Below are 20,744 nucleotides of genomic sequence, written 5' to 3' on the forward strand. Positions count from 1 at the left end.
ATTTAAGGGGCTGTATGAATAAATTAAGAAACAACCTAATGGTAAAACTGCTTTATTCCCTTGCCTCATTTCAGAGCCTCTGTCTATAGACTCCTCACCTTCTACCTTAATTTCAGATGAAGATTTATAGGAATAATACACATATATACAGTGACTAGCAAGTCCTTGTGGTTCATAAAAAGGATGTGATTACAATATAAGTAAGTGCACAGACTGTAGGAAAACATTGCCCATGGAAAAGAGTGATTGCACTCGTGACAGCCTCTTTGTTGCTATGGTATCTCTTTCGATGCCTTTGGCTAATCTGTCACTAGGAGAAATTTGCAGCTGTCTCAGCATGTTTCTCATTGCTAACTCAGAGACCCACTGTATCTAATCTGTCATTAAAATGGCAGTAAGTGGTACGTACACATTTTCCTATAAATACCTACAAGTTTCAGGGGGCAAATGAGCTGGTAATGGAAATAGGATGACATTTTCTGGAGTCAAGCTAGCTTTTTGTATGAAAAATCATTGTTTTGGGCTAGCATCACAATTTATTCATATGGAAGCTCTGTATTTTTTGTTGGGCACCTAAACACTGATCTTTTGGGATACTTGGACATTTTGATGAAAATAGTTAGCATTCCAGCCAACACAAGTTACAAGGAATCATCAGTATTCAGGGCTATGCAATTCACTGATTTTCTTAAAAATAGCTGCTATGTACCAAATTTACTACTTTAATGTGAATTTGGTGTGCCCAGTTCTACCCTATGAAAAGGGTCTTGTTGCAAGTCTACATTTGACATGAGTTTAGGCCTACAGCCTGATGATGTTTATTTGTAGGTCACAGAAGTCTAGAGAAGTCATAATCCTTTCCCCAAAGGCCAATGTACTTATTAAAAATACCCACAAAACAAAAGTTATGGTGAAAAGGATTAAAGGCAGAAATGTTGTGTGAAATGTTATAAGCTAAGTCATAGACTGAAAGGTCAGTAAAACTTCTTGGGTAGGTGAAGATAATCCAAACATTCAACTCCCAAGACATTTTCAGTCTCAAATTTTGCGTAGTTCTGTTCTGACTTTGAGTCCTATGGATACTGATACTAAGAAGTGAAAGTGAGGAAGATCAAAAGAGATAGTGGGTTAAAGGCAATATTTGTAGGTACAACTCTTTTGGAAAGAATGAGCCTGTTAATGCATTACTTGAAAGATAATAATTTCTAAAAAGAGAATAGTATTTTTATTTTTTTTTTATTAGCAGCTTTTGCCTAGAAGGTTTGCAAATTTTCCCCCCCTTTTTTTTTTTTTTTTCCCCCCAATCCCTGGCTGCATCTCCTTGTGAATACACCGACTTCTCTCAAGCTATTCAGAAGGGTTACTTTAATTTTTTTTGTGAGTAGACACACTGTACAATTCATGAGAAATGACATCTTTTGCAATCTCTTCATCACACTTGCAGAGTGTTAGTAATATGGGCTGTGGTTTATACATTTTTATGAGGAAATAGTTTTTCCTAAGGTAAGATTGCAGCTAGAATCCACTGTAAAGCACCATTTTAGCTTCTGCAGAACCTGAAAACTGACAGAATTACTCTGAAATCAAAGGAAAATATTTCCGCAATATTTAAAGAAAAATGCAAATAGATTTTGATTGCATGACATTAATTAACTAATCAGTGATTTTTGCAAGATTTTCTTTCTTCCACATGGGAATCTTCTACTCCGTCAGTCTAACCAAGAGGTTTTCTGCCTTTGTCCCAAAAGATTCAACTTGTGATTTATTTTTCTTTCTTTTCTTTTTCCCCCAATTTGTCCTTTGCTGGCATGTTTGAGATATTGACCTCATGACTGAAGAATAATTTTCTGCCTCTGTGATGGAAAATAAGAATGAGTTCTGAAAGATGTATGTAAATTACTGGTTTTCTCCACTTCTCCATGAAGTGGAAAAGTCCTGACACTGAAATCAAAGACATTTCCACTTGCATTTGCAGCTCCATTTTGTCAGTGTCTTTGCCCTTTCACAGTTGTGCAAGGACGGCTCTTTGAATATCTAGCAGTCCTTTTTAGTTTTCCTGGAAAATCTTTGTCGGCTTCTACTGCCTCACAAGTTACCGTATAAGAAGATGATATTCAAATGCCAGTATCATGTGAGTCATGCTGGCATGCTCTAAAACTAGTGCTTCTTCCTCATCTCACCCCCTTTTTCAGTCTATAAGGGCTTTTGTGGATCATTTCTGCAACTCAGAAACAATACATTTCAGCTCAGAGGGACTAGAGTGTTCTGAAGCCTTACATTACCTACTACCTAAATAGCTGCAGGCAGAACCCTTGCCTCTTTCCATGGTTATTTGGCACAGGCTTCACAAACTGCATCACGGGTTAGTTGCAGAACTGATACAAAGGAGTGGAAAAGTGGCCCCCAAGTGTCCAAAAGGCATTACTTTCAATTCTCAAAAATCCCACAATTTGCTTGAGGTATTTCCTTACTCATTAGGACTGTTTATAGAAAACTTCAGAATTACTACTCTGTCGCAGCTCTGCTTTTCTGCCTCCTAATAGGGAAGGAAGGAAATGGATAATAATCAATATCAAGCAGAGAAAGACAATCATACAGAGCATTACGCACATTCACTGTTGGAGGTGTGAACAACTCTGAAACCAGTTGAAATCAGATTACTCAGTTATTATTCCCTTGCAGAGCAAAGTGAGCATGGTTGTAAATCATTATTTCTCCACAAGAATAATGAAGATAGTCCTGCCCTATCTGAGAACTGTTCAAAATGAAGAAAAAAAAATGCATTTCAGGCGAGAATGGAAGATTGATGTCTAGGACTGAAGTAAAAAAGAAGAGGACCAACATAAAATTATTTTTCATAAGAATTTCAGAATTATTCATTTTTTGCATAGCTTGTAGTTTACTCCTTCTTCCACCTTGGTGAGCACCAGGTTCATCTTAGGAAAGATACTACTGCTGTGTATGGAGCAAAGATTCCAAAGGTCTTCATATGTTCTATAAAACGGACTTTGAGCTTTCTTGTACTGCATTATTAGCATACACAGATGATTTCTTCTCAGACCTTACAGTCCTGACTATCATTCAACCCCTTCCATATCTGCAGCAAGAAATGTCATAGAACTCTGAAGTGGAGATTCTAGGTGAAGTTACAAGATATTCAGTTCACCATAACTTGTTTGTAAGATGTGACCTGTAGAATTACATTGGCAAGACCTATAAAACCAGAAGTGAATACAAGTGTGTCTCCAGTTTATGAAGACGGATATGATCGCAAGGAGACAATGGAATGTGTCTAACCAACATGTATCTACAAACTCAGTAGTAATAGAAGATTTGAGAATTTTAATGGATCTGCATATTTTAAGAGGACCAAAACAGCTTTGCCTCTTCAGGTTCAAGAATGCCAGAAAATATCTTACTGATGCCAACCAGAAAAAAAGCAGCTTGTTCCTTCATCCCAAATTCAAGCTTTGTGGCTCAGGAACATGTCCCTGCCAAAAGAAGACCAAATGACTTTACCTCTGCTTGTGCTGTTACCAGTTTAGGCAAATTAATTGAAAAATCAGAGTAGTTGTTCTAGAATTCTGAGATCCCTCTGTCCTGCCTCCTTGAACATCTTTTCAGAGTGACCTTGGAAAACAAGAGCATAGCAAATTTATCATCTTCAAGTCGTCATTCTAATTCCAGTTGTTAATAATTAATGCTCAATATTTTCAAAGTATGAAAAAGGAACAGGAGACTTTCTTCTAGAATGCAACTTGAAATTTTGAATTAGAAGCTTGGAAAGCCAATTTCTTTTTGGAGGGTCATTCAAGAAATTATCAGAATCTCTTTCCTCTCTCTTGACCTGAAAGCACATTATTGGTACTTATATTCCTGAAAATTGAGAGAAACAACCTCTTCAGAGCCTTTTGGTCTTTTTTTCATTACTTGAGATTTTAGTATACCAGTGTCTAATCGTGATTAGCTACTCCGAATCATTCACACTCACCTTGTCTTGGGTCACATACTAGTCAGAAGATAATGAGAAGATGCAGGTATGAAGAAAACTGTCCAGGTTCTTTAAAAAAGACAAATTAAATTGAATACCAAAGAAGTTTATTAGTTAAATTTCTAGAGTTCATTTTTTTCTTTGACAGGATACTTCTGTTCTGTGTACCATGAAGTTCAAAACCAGTACAGAGGAGTTATAGGAAGTTGTAACTTTCACCTGGAAATCTTCATAATACTCAAGCAAGAAGACATTTTTAATCCGTTCAGGAATGATGCTAGTAATGTGCATCAGTTTATCATGCGTTCAGGGCAAATGTCAGGGGAAAGCATCAAAGCCATCATTTCCTGGAATTAATGCCAGTATGTTTTGCTATCTTCGTCCAAGAATGCCGCAAGAACATGTGACCATTACATGTAAAAAATGAAAGAGAATGACAATGACATTTTGTTGTCTACACACAACTTCAAGCATGGATGGTGGATATGCTCTCTGTTTTGTGTTCATTTACTTTTTAAATTCACACTACTAGTTGCTCTTTTGCCTTCATTTTCTGTGATTACCAAGATGACTGCAACTATTAGTTGGGAATCAGCAACCATAATCTTGACTACTTCTTAATGAACAAGACTTTATGTATTTTTTCCTGGGCAATGAGAAATCCTTCTAATTGTTCATCTATGACAGTTTTTAGATGGAAAGTCCAGTACTTGAGTCTTCCTTTTCCCCAGTTCTATTAAGACTTCTGACAGGGTGACAGGGATTTTTCTGAAATCCTCCAAACCTGCCATCTTTCTTCTCTTTCTTACCTGTATTAGAGTGATGGCGTGATGGGTACTCATACTGGAGAAAGTTAAAATTAGATTCTCTTAAAATAATTTTATGTTCTCTGAATGGGTACCCACTACTCTGTCAGGACCCACTACTTTGGCTAAAACTTCTCCAAGCATGGAAAAGTCTTTTCTTCATGTGGAGATTCTAAATGGATGAAAAGAGAGAGGAAAATGATCAAAGGGTTTCAAGTTGATGACTGATTCATTGCTTTTAAACTTTTTTTTTTTTTTCTTTTTTTTTTTCCTGCCTGGATATTTCTCTGCTGTTTTCTAACTTGTTTTTTAGTTGTCTTATATTCCCTCAGCTGTGGCAGTATTCCTGGAGCCAAATGTGATTGCACTACCTCAAAATGCCAGCAGTGGAAGCTGGTAAGCAAGTGGGGAAAAATCACCAGAGGAATCTCTGAAGCTTGGGACAAAGGCAGAAAACACATCAGTACTCCACTAACAGAGCAGCAGGTACCCTCAATAGAGAAGATAAAATTACAGGTAAGGAAATAATTTATGTTTCTATTTTGATCTCATCCAAATGCTTGTTACTCTCCATTCAAAATCCCGGAAAAAATAACACAGCATAAACATCTGAAGAAGAAAATGATACCAAATGTGATGAAAGTAGGCTACCTGATTTTTTAGTGGGGATAATTTGAAGCTCAGTCTTACCCAATTTCTAGAAAAAAATATTAAAAGATGAAAAGTCATTATACCTATTAGGCAACTTAAAACCTCAACCTAGTTTTAAACCAAGGCTGTTTTGTTTTGTTTTGTTTCATTTTTAGAATATTAAACACAGGAAACTACTTGCTACAGGTTTTCCTTTCCAATCAGGAACAATAGGCTTTTCTTTAGGTAAGTGAGATCAGATAAAGCCAAAGACAGGAGGACTCTGTTCCCATCCTTCCTTCTCCATTTACTTTCTCACAGTTGGAAGGGTAGACTGACTCTATTATGCTCCAGTTTTGTTATCTGTAAAAAGGAAGGAGGTGGTTTTTATCTCCCACTTGAGATGACTAGATGGAATAAATGGTGTAAAAGAGAAGAAAATTATATTTATTTAATTAATTGTCTTGCAGTCTTTTATGCCGTCACGCCGCAGTCCCACTATGGAGTTGCGATCACCACAAAAACCTCAAGAGGATATATCCTTGTCTGAATTGCTACAGTTATTATCTGTTACAGAAAGTAAAATAAGGTTTATGTTTAAGTCTTCTTTTAATATAAAACTGTTGTGTGAAAATGAAAAATTTTCTGAAGTTAAAACAATTCTACCATAATCTTAATTTCTCTGATGAGTTACAGAAACACTGAGAAAGCTTAGGTACGTGCATTGTAGTGGCATTACCTTTTGGAAGAGAATAATAATGAAGTATGTTCAAAAGATTAATGAATTAGATTTAGCCTTGACATAACTCATACGTCTTCATCAGATATACACTGTGATAATTGTCCCAGTGAGTTGTATCAAATAAGTTTATTTTGTAAACTATCAGGTTCAGGGAAATATGAATACAGAGCGATATTAATGTGTTCCATAGCATTTAAATGTGTAGAGATTGTATTAAAGCAACAAGTTACCAGAGTTTTGAGTTTAATCTTGTAATGTTTGTTTCTCATGATCTGCAGCAGGACATTTAAGTTAAAAAGCCTATTAAAAAAAAAAAAAGAAAATAATAACCTTTTTGTAAGCATTATTTAAAGAAATCTAAGTGATCTTTTGAGGTGCTGTGCAACCCTTTTCAGAAGCAACCGTTACTAGCAGGTCCAAAAAGTGCCTCAAATATCTAGATAAGGAACCAGCTGTCTGAATTGAATATTGACTTTTGAAATGTGTCATCTGTTATTTTATGGTGTTTCCTTTTACCTACTAACCATAGAAATGACTGTAAGTAGAGTTGTCCTCAAAACGATAACATTTTTCAAACTTTAAACTTTTGGGGGTTTTGGTTTGGTTTGGTTTTACCTTAAACATATATGGGAAGAACACAGTCAAATCTTTAATTTAGAGAGAATCATCTTCTGACTTCATGGCTCTTTTCTATACCACAGGTCTATCCATGGACTTATTTTCAAAGAACTTTTCAATTACTGTTTTACCATAGTTAAAGATGGCTGATATGCTTGCAAAAAATGAGTGTTATCTATCAGTTTCCATTGCTTTTTTGGTGACAAATCAATGAGTTTGAATTTGAGTATGTTTAAACCTTTTCCTCTGGGGTTACTGTTATTGCTTGGGAGTGTTTTTGAGACCATGCTCTTTTGCTAAGAGAAGTTGCTCTGATTCTGAAATATGTTTTCCCTGTCATTTGTACTTTTCCTTGTAAGTTAAATTCCATCTATCACAGTTTTGTTTTCTGTAACTAATTCCGTAACAGTGTAGTACTTGACATGTGTTTGTTTCTTAGGCAAACGTGTAAAACTCCTCAAGTCCGAATGGAGAAGTAGAGAAAGGAGGTTTCTGCTGTGCCTGATGACAATTTTTGATTTTTCCACACACACAAAATATTCTGGCTCCACGTTGGAGCACTAGTTGTGATGAATCCTAGTCTTGGTCGGATTCTAAGGAAGGGCCAGAACGTTCGTTGAGGAATAAAGAGTCAAACCACTCCAGAAAATGTGTTCCAGCCCTGGTTTATTACTCACAGAGCAGCAGGTGTGTACAAATACAGGTTTACACAGTATTAACAGGAATTGTTGTACCTTACTCCTCATTGTAGCTGTTTAGTTTGCTGCAGATGCCCAGGAATCTTGGCTTATTTTGGACAGAGCTTCAGGAGGGTGGTTAGAGAGACTCTGCACTGCACTCCTAAGCAGCTTTAGTATGTCAGTCAGATGCTTCTGGGAACCTTAAAATGTCTTTCTTCACTCACTCTTCTTTCAAAGGTAGACCCAGTTGATGAACTTAAATTACTTACTATCACAGGAAAGCAACAGATGTTCTGGAGAAGAGAACAGCACTTAGAAAGGAAGTACCTCTTGGTACATTCAGTTAGGTTTTCCTTTGTAGTTGAAAGGTCAGCATCCCATATGGGATTACTTAAAATTCAGAAAAAGTTGTGAAAGTCGTATTTCCACTATATTCCTAAAATATGCTAGATGTTGTCTGTTTAATCTTAAAACTATGTTTAAGATTAATAGCTCTGCCATTTTCAGGAATGTATGCCATGCTCTAAAGTATTTTTCCTTTGCCTATTTTTCTAGTCCTAACTTTAAGTTTATTTGGAGCGAGTGGAAAGCAAAATTTACACATGAAAGGTTTCCAAAACATTTTAGTTTTAATTACAGTTTTTAACAGTGATTGTCTAGGCGTTCACTTTAACACCAAAAATCTCCCCATGAAATCATTAAGACCAGTGGAAAAATGAGAAATACAGAATTAAGAATTATACTTCAAATGGCATTGTGTGATATGAGTTTTCAACATGTTTGTTTCTTTCTAATGGAAGGTTCTAAGCACAAGAATTATCACAAATACAATTCCGGTTAGTCACAATGCAATGAAAATATGAAAAAATTAAAAGCTTTAGAGTCTGGTGGTTGTCAAAGACATGGGAAACTTTTGAGCCATGTAAATGTACTGGGAAATGTTCTGTTTTATTAATAAAATGAGGTAGAGATGTTTCCTGAAGTACAGAACTGAGTATCTAGAATCCTACATTGCTTCATTACAGGCTTGGGAACATGTTTAGACTAACACTTTTCATACTGCAGTGCCTAAAATAAAGATAAGGGAAAGATTTAAATCTCTTGAGTTTTGATATCAGAGTTAGGTAGGGCCAAAGTTTTATGAGCAGGAATGAAACATGTGAAGACTTGAAAAAATGTCTATCAGTATGTAACCTTATCTGAAAATAAATTAATCCATATAGTTATTGTTACATAACTGTTTTCCAGACTGCTCACAATTCACTCAAATTTTGCCTTTGTCATTAGCCCAAGTCAAATAGTGGTCTGTGATACTGAAAGAAGGACCTGTTTCCTAACTCACAGTTCTCTGCTTCAGTTACTTTATCAAGCATATTCTTGAAATATGTTTGAACCACCTTAAGATTTCTCAAACTTTTCAAATAGTCCCTTGTTTCCAACCCGCCCCCCCCCCCCCCCCCCCCCCAACTTAGTTATCTTGCATAAACACTCAAATCCACACCTATCTACTGTTGTTAAGTGCATATGCCTGTAGGAGCCCTGTTGCAAAAAGGTCCTTAACAGCTCTTTTTGTCCAGTTTCCCCACTTCTTTAGAAAAGAAATTACAGGATTCTCAAGCCATGAGAAAATTGTGAACCTGTCCTTTGTTACTGATTACAAAGTACTTTTCAGTAGCATTGGTACAAGGTTGTAGTATTATATCAGAAGCACCTTCCAAGCTTACAAGTTTAACTGTTTCAGTGAATAAACATGCACAAGTGGCAATGCCAACTGTCATTTGCTTTCATAAGCTATGTATGAGTGATAGTGCATGGCAAACACACTGTGTGGACTTTGAAATTCCAGGAAATAATGCACTTCTAGCTATTCAAAAGATTCATTTTCAACCTTGACCTCATTTACAGAGGGCATAAGAGGAAAAAAATGCATTGATAGATGTTTGTTTCTGGTTGTATGGGCTCTTCTGTTTCTGCATTGTAATATTCACATTAGGTTTTCACTACCAAAACAAAGTTTTTTATATCATAGAAAAATATGACTGATATAGACTTCTTCAAGTCCATTCCTTATTAGGAAAGGCTTGCTAACGAATCACTTTGTTGACCATGTTTTATTATTTTTTTTTTGTGTGTGTGGTCTGTTTATGTACAGTGTAAGAAAGAATATAAAGATAAGGACACAAAATGGATCGAGCTGTACTGCATATAAATAAGGACTGTCTTGATACAACCCTGTCTTATCTCCATGTCTTGGAGGACAATCCATACTAAGCATTTCTTTGAGACATTTCTTAGGCCTGTTTCTTCAAGCATTTATTTAAGGGAGTTTTGTTACAGTCCCTGTATTTAGCTTATCTCATGTTGGTCGTTAAATATATTTGTGACACCCTTTTTGCTAAAAATTTCCACATCATTTTTGTTTCCCAGATGCCTTTAATTTATATATGAATGATAGGGATGCCAAGATAGCTTTCCTTTGTCTCATGGAATTCCACTTTGCTCAGGGTGAGCTGTTAATTGCTTTTAAAAGAAAAATTTTCCTTTCTCTGTCTTATGTGTCTCGGGGAAAAAAAAAAAAAAAAAGGAAAAAGTTAGCCTGATGATTCTTGAGTATGTTCAGGTGACACTCAGGTTACAACCACACACACAAATCTATATAGTTGATGGAACTGTTCTAATTAAAAAGAAAAATCCCAGTATTAAATTATTTATTTTTTATGTTTATTTATATTCTTTGGTGAAAACCTGGAACAGAGGGTCCGTCATGCTGCTGAATCACCTGTAGAGGGAATAAACACTGGCTTCAAAAATTGCTGCTTTCTGCATTTGCATTGATACATAGTCCTGATGACATTATAATAGGCTTTCCTTCAATACTCCTCCTCCAATAAATTCTATTGTTTACTGTGCACGATGGAAAAGAGATATAATTGGAGTTGCAAGGGCACTCATAGAAAGGCAAGTTGCTAACTTTCCAGTGCTTGGCTTTCCAAACTCAAGTCTGTTTTTAATAGGGATTCTGCGATAAACATTGAAAAAAATTGAAAGATCTGACAGTCAAAAAAATTGTAATGTACAAACCTGTGTTATGAAATGTTCCAGGACACACTTATTTCAATATGCTGTTTATCATTGTATATTTTATTCTAACATTATTAAATAATAATTAATTATGTGCCTCATTTGCATGTATAAACTATTCTGTAGATAGCAAATAATTAGTGATATATTTGTTTCTCTGAAAAAAATAGAAGATCTATACTATACCTAATTGTGATCCTGTAACTTTGATGCTTAGGTGCATGAAAGTGCTTTACTATTCAGGGAATATTCACTCAACCATTCTTTACATCCTATAGCCTTGATTTTCCTTCCTTCCTCTTCTAAGGCAGAAGGAAGTCTTGAGTAAAAGTATCAGGCTGGGTTCTTATTGGAAATATATTCTTATAGAATAGATGGTATTATCGCCATATTCATCAGCTGTGGGGATTTCACAAGTGAGGACATTTTTCACCTACTTTCAGCCAGCACTGGAATAGAGGCTGTCCAGAAAATCTCTTGAGATGGTAGCTATTCTAATGCACTGCCTTTGAGGTCTTTTCATTTCTGGTCTGTTCTGGGTTACCCGGGCAAAAATGTTCTGCCCAAAGACTGATTCTATTTTGAACATGTAATGAGCAAAAGAAACGTGGAAAAGTTCAGTTGCATTTAATCATATATTGTTGTTCTAAAATGCAATAAGTGAGGTCACATGTGATTACAGCCAATTTACAGCAGCCACTCACTATTTTAAATTAAAAAGTGTGCAACTGCAGAGTAATTACACTTGAATTGCACATTTAGTACAAGAAAGTGAAGAGAGTCTAATGCATTGTATTTATGATATAACAACCATGTGAAAAAATATATTAGCATAAAGGGAGTAATTATATTCCAAGAATGAACAAATTAATTAAAATCAACACCTAGGATGCTAAAGGTTTTATGTGCTTCTTTTTCATTTGTTTTGTTAAACAGAAGCAAAGTTAATTTTCCATACATATTACTTATTAATTGAAAAATTGATTAGGCTTGATTTGCACCCATTCAGTGCGTTACTGTTCTCTTAGGATTTTAAAGATCAGACACATACTGCTATCAGTCCCCCTTTTCCTATAAAGACCTTTGGCACAATACCTTTCTTCCCAGCCACCCAAAGCAAATAGCTTTTACTATATCCATAGTTAAGCATTTCTGGGAATACCATCACTAGATATTAGCTAAAATGTCATTGCTTCTTTATGAAACTGCCTTCAGCATCTGAGAGGTCTATTCTCTCCCCAATGTGTATGGATGTATAACATCCATTAATGTTAATGTCTGGTCTGTGCTTGCATATAATAAGTATTACCCTCTTACATAGAGGCAAATGTGGAATACTATGTGTGTTACTCAGAGTAGCATTGTTACAGTTAACGGGAAAAGAAGTTAACAGAAAAAAAAAAAAAAAGGACAGACAGAATAATAAAAATTCTGGCAAGAGAAAGCAGTTAAAAACTCCAATCGTAATTGTAAAAACTAGGAATATGCAGCTTGACTTCCTGTGCAGTCTGGATAAACAAAATGCCCTTTATATATTATTAGCCACCTGTTATAGAGCAGAGATTTGAATGTCTATCTGATTTTTTTCTTCTTTATATCACCTATTTATTCTATGTAACAGTGTGTGTTGCTTTTATAGGGATATTTTCACCACATAGTTTTAGAGCTAGATGAGGGGAGCAGATAGGCCTGCGGATTATGATTTTACTGAGTTTCTCTGTGACTGAAGAGAACACATTTGCACTTCCAAACAGCCGTGTAATTGAGAATTCATGTATGTGTGAAAATGCTCTTCTTACTGGCTGCAGTTTATCACCTTAGTCCATGCATTGGCAGAACTGGATGTAATAGAAAAAATAAGTCACAGAATGGTTGAAGTTGGAAAGGACCTCTGGAAATCCAAACCCCTTGCTCAAGCAGAGCCACCTAGAGCCAGTTGCCCAGGACGAGATGTTTTTTAAATATCTTCAAGGATGGAGACTCCATAACCTCCTTGAGCAACCTGTGCCAGTGCTCAGTCACCCTCACAGTAGAAAAGTGTTTCCTGAGAGGGAACCTCTTGTGTTTCAATTTGTGCTTATTGCCTTCTGTCCTGTCACTGGGAAGCATTTGAAAAGAGCCTGGCTCCATCTTCTTTTCACCCTTCCTTCAGGTATTTGTACATATTGATGAGATCCGCCCCCAACCCTCCTCTTCTGCTGGTTGAACAGTCCCAGCTCTCTCAGCCTTTCCTCATATGGAGATGCTCCAGTTCCTTATTTGTCTTCATAGCCCTTCAGTGGACTCTCTCCAATAGTTCAATGCCTGTCTTGTACTGGAGATTTCAAAACTGGACACACTGCCATGGGTATGGCCTCACCAGCACTGAGCAGAGGTGAAGGATCACCTCCCTCCACCTGCTGACAATACTTTGTCTAATGCAGCCCAGGATACCATTAGCCTTCTTTGCAGCAAGGGTACATTTCTGGGTCATGGTCAACTTGGTCTCTCAAAAGTCAGCTGGCACCCTCTCTTTTTAGTAGCCAAGGTCTACTCTGTTGGCATGTAGGCAGAATAGAGAATTCAGCTGAGTTCCAGTCACTGTGCCTATCCAGTTGTGCCTCTGAGGACACTGTCCCCTGGTTCTGCTTTGGTTTTGGTCTACTCTGCTGTTTGGAAAAGTAAGAAGCTTTGAACCTGCATCTACATGGCCTCTTTGGGAGCCTCACATCCTTTGATCTGTGTTCAGTGTGATTTGCATCAGTTGATTTATCACAGTTTGTTTGTCTGTCTGTCTGTCTGTCTATCTATCTATCTATTTATCTATCTATCCGCTAAAGTGAAGCTAATAAAGATCCACCTGTGGATAGGATCAGAAGATGTGTATTTTCCATTATGTAGCTCAGTGGCACCTGGGTCCATGAGTAAAATTCCAGCATGTTATAATAAAGCAAAAAATAAATAATAATAAGATGCTGTGTCAGCCTTTTCAGCTTTAGTGCAGGGCATAGAAATATGTTGCCTGACTTTTAAATTAATTCTTCATTATTTTTTCAGGCAATCTTCCACTGTAGAAGGGGCCACATGAGGCTTTTTCCAACAGAAGAACAAAACAAAACAAGAACAGTGTAATAAATGAACACATGTATCATAAAAAATCACAAAGCACAATTTTATTATTGCCTTCTTAGGTGTGGTTCCTAGAAACAACTTGGTGGAGAAGGCAAACTGAAGTAATTAACTCCTTGAGCAGTCATTTTAATATTCTGCTCTATGTTTGTGCTCTGCAGAGCTGATGAGAGCTGTATGCAAACAGTTTTGCTGAGGGCAAAAGAGTGTTTCATTATGAAGGTGCATGACCCTTTTCTCTATGATCAAAATGAAAAGCATATGCCCCTTGATGTCATTAAGTTATTGTGACCGTTCCAGTGGGTTCTTCCTCAAGAGTTGGGATGTTGTCCCCTGACACAATTTGATATTAAAATGTTACATGATCATTAATTGTATCCACTGACACAGCAGAAATATTCCTCAAAGTTATATTTCTTTGATATGACAGATTATGGGTTTTTTTCTTTTAATGTTTTAAATCCAAATCAGACACAGGGAAAGTCCATTTACTGTGAAATGCTTTGTCTCACACTCTTTCTCTGTGGTCGTTCTGTTCCACTCTTACTTCACGTTAGGTGGGGTGAAACCACTCTAAGTGAATTCCTTGGTAGTTATTTTATACCTTGTGAATAACATGATATATCTCTCTCTTGTTTATGCATGCATGATTTTTGTCCTGTTTCTCCACTAAGTGATTATTGAATGCTAAGATGCATTTAGCCTTTAACAGGATATTTCCTTTTCCAACCTAAATGATTCTATGATTCTGTGATTCTATGATTGTGTTCTAAAGTAACATGCAAAGAACAGAAGAATACATTTCCAGTATCAGTCATTGTTATATTCAATGGCTAACATTTTAAAAGCATAGTTGTTACCATACAGAAGTTCTAACATTGAAAAGGATGAACAGAATATAGAAATTCTCCTTGAGACCAATGCTTTTGACATTTGTGGGCCGGTAATTTGTGACCTTCAGATTTTTTTATTATATTTCTAAGCATGGTCACATTTCAATTTCTCCTTGTCCAGTCCAATTCCAACAAAGCACTTAAGCACACAATTTAAGTTGGGGAGCAATCCCATCTAATACCATTGGGAATTATTCATTTATTTAAAAACAATTGAAGGATCTTTGCTGGACAGAGAGCTTATATTTCAGTCTCAGTTTCCAGTCCTTTGGAAGTAGATTCTCTATGTATAGTTTTGATTTTCTGATTTTCTTTTTCTTTACAGGTAACCCGATAGCTAAAGACAAATCAAGTCAGTCTCAAAGCTGATAACATTAAATACAACACATAGGAATTTCATTCCTCCAGGCAATCCTTGAAGTCAAATTTTATACTGCTGGGGTGTATCCTTCAGAGTCAATTGTTTCAATGAGAACCTGGCTTGTAATCAGCAACATCCTTGAGATCAAAACTACTGGAAAGTCATTCTGAACTTCTGTGTCACAAAGACTTCAACTGATTGAACTGTGTACACTTGTAAAATTGCACTTGCTGAGGAATTTGCAGCTGTAATCACAAGAGTTGATATTCAAGAGGTGCAGAAAAGCAGCAATCTTTCAGATTCTCCATTCCAGACCAGTGGCTTTTCATCTTGATGAACTCAACCTCCAAAATGTATTGGTTCCTTCTCTCTGAAATGAACCCTGGTCCACCATTCAGATTGCTGGTGGGAATGCACACTGCTTTAATTAAATTTCTGTTGCAGAAATCGTCCTCTGGCATGGCGCAGTTTTAGACATTTTTATTTGTATTCTAATCTTGGAGCTCTCAAAGGTACATATTTCAACATCTTGAAGTTGCTTTTGTTATAGGAATGGAAATATATATCCATTGTTAATAATTATTGTTGACAAGTAATAGTTACCTGAATACATCAGTCATATTAGAATGTATAGTGAGGTTGCCGTGTTTCCCTAAGGCTAACCGACTACTGCAGCTATTTGGCAGTTAAAAAGTAGTGGTCAAAACTCAATTACCACTTCCATTATAAGACATTTTATACCTTTAAGATATACATTTCCATTTAGTTTGAAGGAGATGGGTGTTCCTGATATGTACTTTACTTTCCCAACCTTTAATTAATTGAAATTCATGGTAAGCAGTCAATGACAGTATTTCATCCCTTTTTATAAAGGTAGGCAGGGATGTAAATGAGTTTTGCAATTATGAAATAGGATGGTAATCATTCAGATTTTTTGTCTTTTTATTAAAAAATAAAATCCCTTGCTTGAACCTAAGTACTTTTGGATGCTTATGTAGATGTCTGCTCAGTCTGTTTGCTATAAAGGAAAAAAGTCCTAGTGCCCACCTAGATTTACAGTTTGTGGGTATTTTGCTTGCTTACAGTCATCCAATTCAGATCAGATCCTTGCCAAAATCACATTTACTTTTTTATTTTTTGTTTCAGTAGCAATTTTTGAACTTCGTGATGTGCTGTTACATGAAAAAATCCTCAATATTTAAAGGCCTTAAGCATCTATGAGCTTTTTTCTAAGTTATTACAGAATGTATAATTTTATACTCCATTTAGTGTATATTGTACCATCTGTAATATTGATACAACAGAAATTTGGCAATTCCTTTTAGTGACACTGCATAAGCATGCTGACTGGAGAGGCTGAGGGAGTTCTGGCTGTATGCTTTGGTGCATTGAAATGAAAACCACACACACTTAATGGTAGTAAAAAAAATATAGATGCAGGCTTATTTAAAAGTCCTGTGTGGTTACCAGACTCCCAGAAAAAGAGGGAAATGATTTTATCATTACAAGTCATTGACATGGCTAGGTAGTTATATATTAAGTTCCATGATGAATGAACACCCTGGAGTGCTCTGCCTGTCACAGTAGCCTGTGCTGTTCCAAAACCATTTCATTACCTCTGCTGTATTATTGCACAGGAGAGTTTAAATAAAATAAATGACTGTTGGGAATAAAATTGAGAAGTATATTCTATCATTCTGCTGAGAAATAATAAAAAATATTGGCAGGGAAAGATACTCTTCTCTGATTAAAATTTAATTAGGATAAACTGTTTGTAGCAGCAACTAGGTATCTCAGTATTTTAGGATGGATTAATACTGTATGGATTTGTGGAGGACAGAAGGTAGCATCTTAAAGATATTGTCTGGGACAGTGCAAAGTGTAAATGTGCTGGTTTGTAAAATCTGAATATGGCCTCTCTTTGGTCAAAAATCTGCATCATACTTCTCAATATTTGTTTTCTTTGTTTCTTTGTTCTTAAACCAACTCTGAAAATACTGTATTATATACAAGTGTAGCACATGCATATCAATAAGTGAAAATAAATGGATTTTCAAATATACTGAATAGATTATCTGCAGTAGTTTGATGTTGTGAATATTCATAGCAAGTGAATAAAATTGTAATATAGAGTTCCCTGTATGGATGTGCGCTTTGGAGATCTATTCTGTTTACCCATGGAACAAAATAATTTTTTTTCAGTGAATAAGAATCTCGAGGGTTGTATTAATTCTATATTTTTTCAGTAGAGCTGGGAATATCTCCTGCTACTTTGAAAGGTCCTTTTCCAAAGGAAACTTATATCTAGCACAACTGTTCTAGCATTGTCATGGGAAATTCTGGTGGGTGTACTGTTGTTTTCAGGCCAGACTGAATAAAAATGTTTTTTTTTCTTCACAAACTGGGAATCCTGAGAAACTCTCATTTAGACATTTTCAGTAGCAACAGAACATGGTAGACGTTCCTGAAAAGATAATGTTTCAGGTTAATTTGTTGAAATGTTTTGAAGAAAAAGGGAAAAAAAAAAAAGGCCAGTTAAACAGTGAACTCTGCTTGTGTATCTCAAAGCAAGCTGAGAACCGTAGTTCAGCTGTCCATAGTGCCTGTTCTAGTGCTGTCTTTGAAAATGGAGTGCAGGTGACTACATCAGGTGTGGGTATGCATGTTGTAAGCATGTGGAGATGAATCCTGCTTCAATTACTCCTTCATTTCTTATTTACTACTTCCCAGATTATTTGATATACCCATCTTAATCTGATTAAAAAGAAGATCGGGCATTATAATCAGAGGGAAATCCATGTTACCCTTTGAATTCAGATATCATCAAGAACTCTGAACTGCAAGGAGAATATGAATTCCTATTCTGCAATTCCATGTGGCAATGCATTGACAGGGAAAGAAAACAGTGCTTTGTTCAAAACGTTCAGAATGAAATGTATTGGATCAGTTCAACAAAACATAAAGACAATCCTGTTATGAGTCTCAATGAAAAAAATTTCCTGATCAGATCTAATAAATATAAAAGAGAACTTAAAAAATGTTCAAGACTGTATCTTGGTTGTATATAGCTTACTGGTCATAAGTAAGTGCTAACTATTGGAACAGCACTGCTGCAGATACCACTGTTACTACCTTTAAATCCACCTATTATCCTGTATCCTTTAAATTTTCCTATTTATCTTATATCTTTTAAATCTTGACTCCCCCAGTTCTGCTCAAGAACGCTACTGGTGTAGCATTTCAGTACTTCAAGCCAGTGCAGCTCTGCTTCATGCAGAATTTCTGTGCTTTAAAACTGGAGACAGAAAGCATCAGATAGTTTTGTTTTGAAACTAAAAATCTACTATAAGGTAGTAGGTTCCCTAAAAAATATATGCAGGGTTTTTTTTTGCTCATTATAATTGTTCAACTGGATTTTATAGTTTACAAGTAATGCATGGATGTCATTATAACAACATAATATATATAAGACATAAGATATAACACCAAAACAGAAAAATGTGATTGACATCCTTTTCTGTTGATGTACTGCCTCCTCCTTCATGCTTGAATTTTACACATCTGTTGTTAGCCAAGATACTGGCAAGGAAAAAGAACACAGTTTTGGTTTGTAAGAGAAGTGTTGCCTTAATCTCTAGTTTCTTTTTGCCAATAGTTAGGTAGCTCTGTATTAAACATGTCACACCTGAAAAATCTGATGTTATTAAATGATTTCTTATGGTTTCAGTGGTATTAAATTGAATAATAAGAATTACTTAATCACTGTATTAGTCTTTATAATGCAGTTTGTACCCTGAGAAACTTTTATGTTTATTCTTTTATAGAATGAAAAAAGATTTCCAAATTACAGCTTTGATCCTCTTTCTGTAAGAGGTTATGTAACTTTCTGGTACCACATTACACTCAGTCATTGCAAATATTTTTGCAAAAATGTCTTCCATGGCTGTTGTTTTGCATCTTCTGTATTCATCTGCGCTGCTTATGTGGTGATTACAAGAGGTAGTATATGAAAAGGCTGCATTTCCCACAACTTTGTTTTGATAGGTGATGACAAGTGTTCCGAACATCTCTTAATCCAAAACTAGCTCAAGACCATCTGGCAGGAGGACCACTGACGGTGACAGCTGGAAACTACTGTATAAGGGAATGACTGTTCTTCTTTCTCAGACTGCTGTTAGTGGGATGCCAGGCTAGGCAAAACCATTGTAGTACGGTTTCACACCAGAGATAAAGGTTCTGGGGATGTGGATCCTGAATGGAAGCACTGGGGTACAGTCGGCATCCCAAAGCTGGGGCTGTGGTGGTGACAGCAGGTTCTCAGCCCTGTTCTCTAGAGTGCTGGAAAGATCTGTCTCGTGTCTCTGGGATTTGCTCCAAAGCCAGACCACAGAAATGGCAAGGTGCCTTGGTGGTTTTGGTGGTGTTTAGATAAGGCCCTCAGCTGCAGTTGAGAGTGTGCAGCATTTTTATCTGAAAATTCTGAATGAGCAAGTTTATTAAAGGTCTCATGTCTGTCCCTATTCAGGTTATGATTAAAGAACCTTCCCTCTATTTTCAAGCCCTCCTTGCTATTGCACAGGTAATTCTGTGTGGCAGTGGGAAGAGAAATCCATTTATTCATTGATAATAGATTTTCTTGATTAAATATCACTAATCACATCAATATTAGCCATGAATGAAAGACTTAAAATTGCCCAACTAAGTTCGATAAATAGTTTGTGTAATAGAAATATTATTGCCCATATGTAACCCTAACTGTAGAAGTTCTATATTAGCTCTTTAAATTATGTTTATATTCAGAACTGTAAAATTCTGTTTAGATGCTCTATAACAGCAGGGCCATTCTTTTTTTTCCCTATAACATTGAGGTAACCTAAAATTCTGTAGTTTGGGATTTATGGCTTTGCTTTTACTGCTTTAACTGCACAGCTGGGAAAACAACATGTAAACATACTTGTGTTACTCGCATTGCTGAGACATTTTTCTTGAATATGATGAATAGGTGGAATTGCAAGTTTACCCCATATCAGCATATTGGTTGAATCTCTTGATCTCTTTTCTCCTTACTGTCTTAATAAACATGACAAAAACTGAACTTGAATTCTCCCTTATGCCTTAGTATTTAGATCTGATACCCAGAACTTGCAAAATGTACTCTAGTTGTTTCAGTCTCTGTGTCTCCATAGAAGGAAGTTATTTAATCTGTTTCTTTACGATTAGTTCTGGATGCCTTGCCAATATTTGGGTGTAGAGAATATAAACCTTCCTGTTACTGATTTAGAGTTTGGGTCTCTTTGTTGTTGTTGTTGTTTTTACTTTTCTTTGGTCATTTTCTCTTTGCCTCGGATCCAGTCAGTTCTTATGAAGCTTCAGTAGTGACGAGAAAAGTTTTGTAATAGTGGCCTGAAACAGGACACAGGCTCTTCATAGTTCTTGTAGAGAAGAGAAAGAGAGAGATGATGTGTCCCTCTCATTTTCTTTTAAAATGGTTTCCAGCTTAAACTATTCTGTCTGAATATAAGCATTTTTTCCTAACTATAAATGGTCTGTGTTTCAATATGCTCTCTGATCATAAAGCTGATGAAATGGTCCTCTCTGTATGGCAGATTACCTCAGCAGAATTTACAAATGGAAGATGATGATTTTGCTAATGTCCATGGGCAGGTAGACAGAATTTGGTCCCAGATGCTCTGCCTAATGTTCATGGCAAAAGCGACTCAAAAACAATGCCTCCATATGCCGTAATTGCTGGAATTATTTCTTAGGCATATTCCCTTGTCATCCCTCATATGTAGAACTCATTAGATTCCTAGTGGGAGAACATATGGAGAAGA

At 36.1% G+C, this 20,744-nt stretch overlaps 1 protein-coding gene across 5 annotated transcripts in view; it reads left to right on the forward strand.

The window, feature by feature from the left end:
* TAFA2 (TAFA chemokine like family member 2) overlaps positions 1 to 18,841 on the forward strand; it is a 198,714-nt gene extending 179,873 nt beyond the window's left edge. For 2 of the 5 annotated variants that reach the window (XR_004408111.2, XR_006165326.1), the window contains exons 5-8: positions 5,130 to 5,313; positions 5,898 to 6,016; positions 7,227 to 7,474; positions 14,875 to 18,841. Coding sequence is in view for 1 of the 5 variants with exons in the window: in XM_032999820.2 (XP_032855711.1) it covers positions 14,875 to 14,886 (12 nt within the window). In the remaining 4 variants the exon portion in view is untranslated. The remainder of the gene's footprint in view (positions 1 to 5,129; positions 5,314 to 5,897; positions 6,017 to 7,226; positions 7,475 to 14,874) is intronic. The other 3 variants (XR_004408112.2, XR_004408113.2, XM_032999820.2) reach the window with 3 other exon arrangements.
* Positions 18,842 to 20,744: the final 1,903 nt, after the last annotated feature.

The sequence above is a fragment of the Tyto alba genome, unplaced genomic scaffold (genome assembly GCF_018691265.1).
Source record: "Tyto alba isolate M040663 unplaced genomic scaffold, T.alba_DEE_v4.0 Super-Scaffold_2, whole genome shotgun sequence".
Lineage (NCBI taxonomy): Eukaryota > Metazoa > Chordata > Aves > Strigiformes > Tytonidae > Tyto > Tyto alba.